At 40.0% G+C, this 10,514-nt stretch overlaps 1 protein-coding gene across 1 annotated transcript; it reads left to right on the forward strand.

Annotated features, from left to right (window-relative positions):
- Positions 1–4,786: 4,786 nt before the first annotated feature.
- Positions 4,787–8,128, forward strand: LOC115179265 (uncharacterized). The gene is made up of 2 exons (XM_029740645.1): positions 4,787–4,904; positions 6,934–8,128. The coding sequence occupies exons 1-2, from the start codon at positions 4,787–4,789 to the stop codon at positions 7,665–7,667; spliced, it is 852 nt and encodes a 283-aa protein (XP_029596505.1). The 3' UTR covers positions 7,668–8,128.
- Positions 8,129–10,514: the final 2,386 nt, after the last annotated feature.

Genomic DNA, 10,514 nt, shown 5'->3' on the forward strand with positions numbered 1-10,514 from the left:
CCGGTTAGTTAAGATAGACAGAAAGCGCCACCTACCGCGTGGAGACTTGGAGGCGCATTACTCAGATAAATATTTGAGTACTTAACATTGTATTTGTAGAATTCTCTTACGGTAGGAATTATTCCTATAGCTGGCAGAATCGCTGTTTAATATTGAGTAAATCATGGCTTGTATTATGGTTATTGGTTATCATGTTATCAACTTGAATAAAAGATTTAGCACTGGAGTAATCTTAACCTCAGACAAACTATGAGGTTGTATTAGTCTCAAGATCCGGTGCAAAACAAAATGCAGAAGTCCTGCAGAAGCGTTTACAAAACTTCTGACAATTATCAACTTTTGCCCAGCAGGATTGCATTAGTCCTGCAGGTACCTGCGCAATTCCTTCACAGAGGCCCAAATTCCTGTAAGATTCCCGTGGGACTTTTAAGTAAGGGGTATGTTTTCTTTCCTTGTTTTCCCAGTGAACCATCCTAATATTCATTCATCCTAACATCCATTCATCATTCATCTTAATATCCATTCATCATTCATCCTGCAATATCCTTTCAGGATTCAAACTGCAATAATAAAACGGCACCAGACCATCCCACTGCAATCCTCCTCTCTGTTTTAATGGCAACCAACATGATAGCCCCAACTCAAACCAGCAACAGTTGCATCAAATACAGTCCTTTTACCACCATAACTCTGATATATTTTTTTCTTCTTCCAGTGAGCCGTGACTAGAATACAGTAAAACAGTATGTAAACACAATTAAAGTGACCAGTGTTCAATGACTCTATGTACATTGGGTGAAGCAGTCTCTAAGGTGTAGGATAGAGTACTGGGTGGTATCCGGCTATTACCAGCCCAAGATATTCCTGAACAACGCCTATTTGCGCCCATACTGGATGGAAATTACAAGTGTAATGGCTGTGCTCAATGCAATGGCACTTACAAATGTAGATCCTTCAAACACCCCCAAACAGGGAAATCTATCCCAATTAAAGGTGTTATTACGTGTTCCACTAAGTCAGTTATTTACCTTATAACTTGTCCCTGTGGTAAAAATTATGTGGGTAAAACAAAGCGTGAATTAAAAGTACGTATCTCAGAGCACCGTAGCACCATTAGGTGCAAAAACCTGACATACCCAGTTGCGGCCCACTTTTTGGAGGCAGGCCATTCGATTTCGTCTCTGCGTTATATTGGCATCGAACATGTCACCCTCCCGAGGAGAGGGGGTGACCTTGATAATTTATTGTTAAAACGAGAGGCTGCCTGGATCTTTAATTTAAAGACACTTGCTCCCTTCGGTCTCAACATAGACTTTGATCTGAAGCCATTCTTGTGATTATTGTGATTTTGCCATTGTAATTGTTTGTTAGATACTTTTTAGACTACAAATGCTATGATCATATGTTATCCATTTGTTTGTCTTTTTGTATGTTCCTTGTATACCATTTTTTAAATATTTCAGTTAACCAATGATATTAGGCCATACTTGGCCATGATTACAAACACCTGTGTGTCTCTTGACACTATATAAATGACTCATCTCTCAGTGTTTGTGATGATACCCTGATGAAGACAGCTTAGCTGTCGAAACGTTGGTTATTAAAATTTTTGCATCTGAGCTCTTAGAGTGTGCGGCTTTCCTTTATTTTCTGGTATCCGGCTAGTAACAGTGACTAAGGTTCAGGGCAGGGTACTGAGCGGAGGCTGGCTAGTGTTGACTTTTACAGTCTGATGGACTGGAGATTAAAGCTGAACTGTCTCCTACTTCTAGATGGTAGCGGGGTGAACAGGCCATGGCTCGGGTGGCTGAGGTCCTTGATGATCTTCTTGGCCTTCCTGTGACACCGGGTGTTGTCGATGTCCTGGAGAGAAGGCAGTGTGCCTTTGACTGCACCACCCTCTGGAGAGCCATGCAGTTGCAGACGGTGCAATTGCCATACCAGGTGGTGAGAAAGGCTGACAGGATACAGGATACTTTCAATGGTGCATCTGTACCCTACCTCAACCCAATTGAGTAGGTTTGGGATGAGTTGGATTGCAGAGTGAAGGAAACGCAGCCAACAAGTGCTCAGCATGTGGGAACTCCTTCAGACTGTTGGAAAAGCATTCCAGGTGAAGCTAGTTGAGAGAATGCTAAGAGTGCGCAAAGCTGTCATCAAGGCAAAGGGTGGCTACTTTGAAGAATCTCAAATATAAAATAGATTTTGATTTGTTTAACACTTTTTTGGTTACTACATGATTCCATATGTGTTATTTCATATTTTTGATGTCTTCACTATTATTCTACAATGTAGAAAATAGTAAAAATATAGAAAAACCCTTGAATGAGTAGGAGTGTTCAAACTTTTGACTGGTACTGTAGGTATTCTTACATAGGTATTTCTCTTGTCCAGGTGGGATAGGGCAGTGTAATAACGTCATCCGTGGAGCTGTTGGGGCAGTATCCACTTTGTCCCTTTGCCTCTTTGATTGCCTTACGGAAGTCAGGGCTAGTCTGTTTGTACAGTATATGTCCATGTTCCCAGTCACCTTGACATGGTTAAATGCAGTGGTTCTCGCTTTCAGTTTTGCTCAAATGCTGCCATCTATCCACAGTTTTCGGTTTGGATAAGTTCTAATCGTCACAATGGGAACAGCATCTTCTATGCACTTGCTGATTAACCCAGTCACCGAGTCAGTGTATACTTCAATACTATTCTCAGATGCGGCCAAAAGGCCATTTAAGCATAGGCAGCGCCATTGAGGGCTTCCGCCATTTTAAAGTAGTCAAATGGGTGGGTATTCCTATGGGTTGTAGCCTCAATGGCACTGCCCATGCTGTCACAGACGCTATAATGACACAAATATAAAAATGAGTCCTCTATCTTTATGGTTATTTTACATTCATTTGAATGGAACAAGAGTTACAAGGCACTTACAGGTCATGTTTTTTAATCCTTCAAAATAAGATGTCCTGTAAACTATGTAAAATGAAAAGAAATTATGGAACAGACGCACAATAAAGTATACTAGCTATAAACACATGGATTTCATTAAGTAATCATGTGATATATTTAGTATTGCTGGCAACGAAGCAAAACTGACATTTAGGTTCCTGAAGGAAGAAAAATAAATTATTTTTTATGTAATTAGTGTTACATACGCCTCTCGGAAGAAGAAACGCAACACCCTGCTACAACTCAACGTTGTTTGAAAGAGGTATGTGATTGTAGGTGCGAGTAAGGATGACAAAAGGCAGAGAGTGGTACCGTTCACAAGGAATTTATTCCATCACACGGTCATTTTGGGGAAAAGGGGCTGAACGGAACCAAAGCAAAGAAAGTAAATGTCAAAGCCCCCTCTCCTACCTTACCTGCCTACCCACTACTTACCTAACTAGCACCACCTGGTGCACTAACCAAAATAAAGGGGGTGGTCCGCCCAGGTCTTAAGTAGTGTGCATAGACAGTGAATACTACGGGTTATGTTTGCCCGCGGGCCTCTTGCCTAAGCACTCCCTACGTGCGTTCCACTTCCCCCCTGGGAACAAATGAAACAGAATAACACAATTTCAATAATCAAAAACACTGCCTCCAATGGGGACACACATACCTTAGAAGCAGCAGCTACAAAGTACTTAACAAAAACCTGTCCCTCAGCAATAACAAACACAGGACACACTCATCTCTATCTGAGAAACAACCAACACAGAATATAACACTCAGCTCTCTTCTGAGCAACAGAACACTGGTTTATATAGCTGGAGGAGTCTGTAATGGGATACAGCTGTATCCTGACGAGGGGGCGTGGTCAGCTCTCCAATTAGCAATGGGGACCGACCAATAAGCTGCTTGCGGGAATTTCAGGAAGCCATCCTGAAACACACACATACATACAAAACCACAACACAGAAACTGGGGAACGTAACAGTAGCTAGACCTATTATACCTAATAAGCAGTATATTTTATTACTTCCATAAAACATGATCATGTTCATCATGGTGAATATAATAAATATCAGTATCTTGTTCAAATGAGGACCACTTTGGTAACAAGCGTTTTAATTAATACTATTGAGCGATATCCTCTGGGTCCACATTGTACATTTTGTTGTATATGTCTGTTACCCAAAATAAATTAAATTAAAAAATCTATGTTGGAGATGGACTGTTGAGGCCCTTTGCTCTAATGGGAGCAAACAGGAATAAGTGAAGTAAATTAGACTTCAGTCCCCCATGAAATAACACCATATATAGATTCTAATCCCAACCACACTTTTACTTTGGCACCTAGAATATTTTTCTTTTTATAAACCAATATGTGATTTATAAGCGTGTAGTGTATTGCATTTGGACCAATGGAGTGGGTGGAATAGAAAGTGTTGCTGGGCGTATAGACCTCAGTCCCTCATGAAATAACACCATGTATACAGTACTGGTACTGTAGATTTTACAGATCCTAGAGGGTGATTCCAATCCCACTTCTACTTTGGCACCTAGAATAGTTTTTTCTCTATAAGCCAATATGTATTTCATGTATACAGTGTATTGCATTGGGGGCATTTATTTGACGTTGGAACATGTTTTAAAACCCAAATGTAATGCAAATGAACATTTCCGAACTTCTGTGACCCGGAAATACTTGTTTTAGTGTTGCTGACGAGACGCTGGTAGTTCTGATTCTGTATATCATTTTTTGAAGCGGATTTGTTTTGTTTGTGATCAACATATATATTTTTCGTGGACAAAGCCATATTCGTTGAATCCTCAACTACAGTTTCTGCGTGAGTTTTTAAATGAGAGTGTAATGGCTGCTGCTGTTGAAGTTTTCGGGGCAGTTGAGAGAACGGTACCTGAGTACCAAGAGGAGAATAATCGGCTACGGAGACTTAATGCGGATAGGTTTGAATGTACAACACAACCATGTATGATCGCCTCATTCTACTTTTAGAAATATATTATTTCCGACAGTGTTATTAATAAGCCGTCAATGTTTTGTGATTATTGGTCTCGTAAACATGTAGCTAACTGGTTGACGTTAGCATTTTGCCTGTTTTGACTTTTCTTTGGAAATACTAGCTACTATTATCGGGTATTTGATAAGCGGTTAAGCAAAATAAACATTTCATCGGCATTTGGTCCCCAGTTAGTGGCCACCTTATTACATCCGTTTAATTGTGTTAAAAAAAGAGACATCGATCTCTTCTCCCAAGCGTTTAGTAGATAACTGGCTAGTTGGTTAGCTTTTCGGTTTAAAAACATTTACTTATCTGTCCACCTTTCCTACCTTTCTGTGGTCTCCTGTTGACTGACTGTTAAAACATGATTCCTCACCAACATAGTTTGAGTTGGAACCAAATGTCTTATTTGGTTTACAGATGCATCTTATGTTTTGACAAAGTAGATACTAGTTTAATGCTAAAATATAAAGGAATATGAATAATATACATTAAATAAAACATCAATTTCAGTGATGAGTATTGACATGAACAGTAAAACACTGTGTTGGTGTTGCAGTGATACACTTGGAATCTTAGTGAAGGAAAAACAAGACATGGTTTGAATAAATATATATTATATTGCATATATTAGATTCATAAATACATACATCAAAGCAAACAAAACGACAACTAAATCTCGACCTCCATATCGCAGTAAAAGTCCAGCTCCATCGCCCTCTCTGGGACCCACTTCAAACAGCAGCAGTGGATCCAGTCCTGGCAGGAGTCGCAGCACACACTTGGCACCTCCGACTCACGCTCCTGAGGGGAGCTTGCAGATGGAACACGCTCCCGCAGCGGGCACAGCAGATGGTGTTTTCATCTACTTGTATTTGAAAAACAAAATCACATTGACGAACGTGGAGGTATTACGTCAACAATAGTAGTTGATACAACTGAGAGAAGGTTATGAAGTACCTGAGGGTGGCGTGACAGAGGTGGCCATTGGAGCTTTTCTTTTCTCGTTAGTATCGTGGCAAGGAACCAAAATACGGAGCGCATTTAACTTCTTCAGGAAAACAGACCTAATGTAACATGTGGAAACAAACATCATTATATTTCCATCCAGATTCACATTTATTTATTTTCCAAGCTATAGCACACAATATTTTACATACAGCAGGTTTTTAAAGGACCAAAGTATTATCTGCTTCGTGTTTTCATTTTTTGCCATGGAAAGAATATTGCGATACTGCCCTATCGCAACAGCCCTATTAGGCAGAGCATGTTTCATGAAAAGCATTTAACTTTTTTACATCAATACCTCTAGAGGAAGCTGCAGGGGTTTTTGAAGGAGGTGGAAACTGGTGCTAAGGGCTATAGATGTATGAAGAAAATAAGTGTTAAACATAGCAGCTTATAAAACACATGCATAACAGTAACTATTTAATCATTTAACATGTTTACCTCTGGAGGTGGTGGTTTATCACAAAAACCTGGAAGTGATTTGAATTTATAATGAAAAAAAATGGACAAACTTTTGAATTAAATCGCTTTTTCTCTTTAGTTTATTGAGAAGTAATTGGAAATAGATTCTAGATTTGCAATTTGTGATTGGTACATAAAAAAAATGTACCTTAAAATTAATAATATTCCCATGGATTCTTGAAGAATATAATTTATGGATGCCTCGTACCCCAACAGGACCCCAAATATAAGCTTGTTTTACTACAGTGTTTCTAAACAATGGAATTGTAAACAAACATTTTATAGCCTCAACATGTTTAAAACTGTCATTTTGATATCATAGCTGGTCAGTCCTTACACCCATAGCTCTGTCTATGAATTTGAGAGTGGTTCCATTTAGCAAGCCTCGCCCCTTTACCAAAACAATGACGGGGTACCCGCTTTGTTATTGTTTGAGCTGCAGATTGCTCCTTTCAATTCAAATTCACTGTAACCCTGATGTCTAAAGGTTGGATAACCTTAGCCCCCCCCCTCTCATTCCTTCCAGATTCTTTGCAGCTCTCTCTCGCTGTCTTTGAAGAGGAGGTTTTCCCTGAGCATCAGCACTGTGAGCAGGAGTGGAGCTTCAGTCTGGGGCAAGAGAACACTGAAGCCACACAGATTAAAGAGGGAGAGGAGCAAATCAGTCAGGAGGAAGAACAGCTTCAAGAGCTCTTTGATACCAAAAACACAATATTCACTCCTGCCTGTGTGACAAGTAAATGTGGTCAGGAGGACCCCTTGACTCCTCCTCAAATCCAGACTGTGGAGAACAGAGAGGGTGACCCTAAACAAGTGAATCTCACACCTTTTGGTACTGTGACTCAGCTAAAGGCTCTCAACATTCCCTGTCACCCTCCAAATAATCAAAACAATGCATCCAGCACCAGCACAGCCGAAAGCAGCGACCCAATGGGACTCGACAGCAGCCCAACATTAGATCCCAGCCCACCGTTGGATCACAACCCATCATTTAAGAAACACAGATCCAAACCCAGCAACACAGCTATAAAAACTCTCCGCTGCTGTGACTGTGGTGAAACCTTTGCTCTAAAAGCTGACCTGCAGATGCATGTGACTCTCGCAAAGAAGAAACCCAGTGAATGCCAATTCTGCAAAATTCCTACAACTCTACCTGCAAACTTAAGGCCCATGTCAGACTGTGTCATGGTGGGAAAACCAGCACCTACCCCTTTTTTGACAAGACCTTCAAACTTGAAGGAGGTCTGTCCAAGCACATGATGATTCACGCAGGAGATTAACAATTTAGCTGTGGTGACTGCGAGAAAAGCTTTAACTGCAAGGGGAACCTAACTCAACGTATACGGACTCACACAGGGGAGAAATCATTTAGTTGTGGTGACTGTGAGAAAAGCTTTAATTGCAAGGGGAACCTAATTCAACATATGCGGACTCACCTGAACGTGCTCAAACTGACTCACACAGGAGAGAAACTATTTAGCTGTGGGAAAAGTCATACTGACTCACACAGGAGAGAAACTTTTTAGCTGTGGGAAAAGCTTTCGTGTCAAGGGGAACTAAACCATGCACAGACTGACTGCTGCTCAGGCTGTGATTCAGTCATAAAGGTTCAGCTGCTGAAACATATTAATAAAGTCCAAATAAAGAGAACAGGACTAAAACATAATTTTGGGGGGGAGAAAGAGATCTTCTGTCAGAGCAGGTTGACATTTATTTGGATGAGACTTGTCCTTGAGGCAGAACTGAGCAATCTCCGCTTATATGGGCCAGCTGCAAAGTCAAAATTGGCTATATTGTAAAAATGTATGAAAACAAAAATGTAAGGTTAGGTTTAAAATCAGATTTTATGACTTTGTGGCTGTGCTAGCTCGTGACCACTCTGCAGAGATGCCTCAAAAATAAGATTCAATATGGAAAAAAACACCAACCTGCATCAGGAGATGGAAATAAAAAGTCAAATGAATAAAAAGTAATGTAAACTCTGGATAATACATGCTCTAGATGTGATATTTACGTTTGTAAAACATTCTATGGGGCTATAGAGAGCGAATAATTCTAAACAAAATGAAACATTTTTTTAAATAGGCTGTTTAAATACACTTTACAGGCACCATAATTGCTTCCCGTGGGCATATAATATTAAAACAAAGCTGACTGTGGAGAGTTTTACGTATATCCAAACTTTTCACAGCAGCTGGACAAAGATCCAATATACAGTTGAAGTCAGAAGTTTACATACACTTAGGTTGGAGTCATTAGAACTCGTTTTTTCAACCACTTCACAAATGTATTGTTAACAAACTATAGTTTTGTCAAGTCAGTTAGGACATCTACTTTGTGCATGACACTAGTAATTTTTCCAACAACTGTTTACAGACAGATTATTTCACTTATAATTCACTGTATCACAATTCCAGTGGGTCAGAAGTTTACATACACTAAGTTGACTGTGCCTTTAAACAGCTTGGAAAATTCCATAAAATGATGTCATGCTTTAGAAGCTTCTGATAGGCTAATTGACATCATTTGAGTCAATTGGAGGTGTACCTGTGGATGTATTTCAAGGCCTACCTTCAATCTCAGTGCCTCTTTGCTTGACATCATGGGAACATCAAAAGAAATCAGCCAAGACCTCAGAAAAAATAAATCTGGTTCATCTTTGGAAGCAATTTCCAAACGCCTGAAGGTACCACGTTCATCTGTACAAACAATAGTACGGAAGTATAAACACCATGGGACCACGCAGCCGTCACACCGGTCAGGAAGGAGACGTGTTCTGTCTCCTAGAGATGAATGTACTTTGGTGCGAAAAGTGCAAGTCAATCCCAGAACAACAGCAAAGGACCTTGTGAAGATGCTGAAGAAAACAGGTACAAAAGTATCTATATCCACAGTAAAACGAGTCCTATATCGACATACCTGAAAGGTCGCTCAGCAAGGAAGAAGCCACTGCTCCAAAACTGCCATAAAAAAGCCAGACTACGGTTTGCAACTGCACATGGGGACAAAGATCGTACTTTTTGGAGAAATGTCCTCTGGTCTGATGAAACAAAAATAGAACTGTTTGGCCATAATGACCATTGTTATGTTTGGAGGAAAAGGGGGAGGCTTGCAAGCTGAACAACACCATCCCAACCGTGAAGCACGGGGGTGGCAGCATCATGTTGTGGGGGTGCTTTGCTGCAGGAGGGACTGGTGCACTTCACAAAATAGTTGGCTTCATGAGGAAGGGAAATTATGTGGATATATTGAAGCAACATCTCAAGACATCAGTCAGGAAGTTAAAGCTGGGTCGCAAATGGGTCTTCCAAATGGTCAATGACCCCAAGCATACTTCCAAAGTTGTGGCAAAATGGCTTAAGGACAACAAAGTCAAGGTATTGGAGTGGCCATCACAAAGCCCTGACCTCAATCCTATAGAAAATGTGTGGGCAGAACTGAAAGAGCGTGTGCGAGCAAGGAGGCCTACAAACCTGACTCAGTTACACCTGCTCTGTCAGGAGGAATGGGCCAAAATTCACCCAACTTATTGTGGGATGCTTGTCGAAGGCTACCCGAAAAATTTGACCCAAGTTAAACAATTTAAAGGCAATGCTACCAAGTACTAATTGAGTGTATGTAAACTTCTGACCCACTGGGAATGTGACGAAAGAAATAAAAGCTGAAAAAAATCATTTTCTCCACTATTATTCTGACATTTCACATTCTTAGAATCACCACTTTATTTTAACTGACCTAAGACAGGAAATTTTTACTCGTATTAAATGTCAGGAATTGTGAAAAACTGAGTTTGAATGTATTTGGCTAAGGTGTATGTAAACTTCAGACTTCAACTGTAAATAGAAAGGGAGATTGTCCACTCCCTGTTTTACTGCTTCCAAATATTATGTTTTATATACAGTACCAGTCAAAAGTTTGGACATACCTAATCATTCCAGGGTTTTTGTTTATTTTTACTATTTTCTACATTGTAGAATAATAGTTAAGACATCAAAACATGATATAACACATATGTAATCATGTCGTAACCAAAAAAGTGTTCACAAATTAAAATATATTTTATATTTTAGTTTTTTCAAAGTACCCACCCTCTGCCTTGATGATATC

The sequence above is a fragment of the Salmo trutta genome, chromosome 39, assembly GCF_901001165.1.
Source record: "Salmo trutta chromosome 39, fSalTru1.1, whole genome shotgun sequence".
NCBI lineage: Eukaryota > Metazoa > Chordata > Actinopteri > Salmoniformes > Salmonidae > Salmo > Salmo trutta.

Bases quoted from the DNA above. Each gene is read 5' to 3' on its own strand.
- LOC115179265 (XM_029740645.1), top strand. From the start codon at position 4,787: ATGGCTGCTGCTGTTGAAGTTTTCGGGGCAGTTGAGAGAACGGTACCT. The intron at 4,905-6,933 runs GTATGATCGCCT...CATTCCTTCCAG, and splicing joins TGAATGTACAACACAACCAT to ATTCTTTGCAGCTCTCTCTC.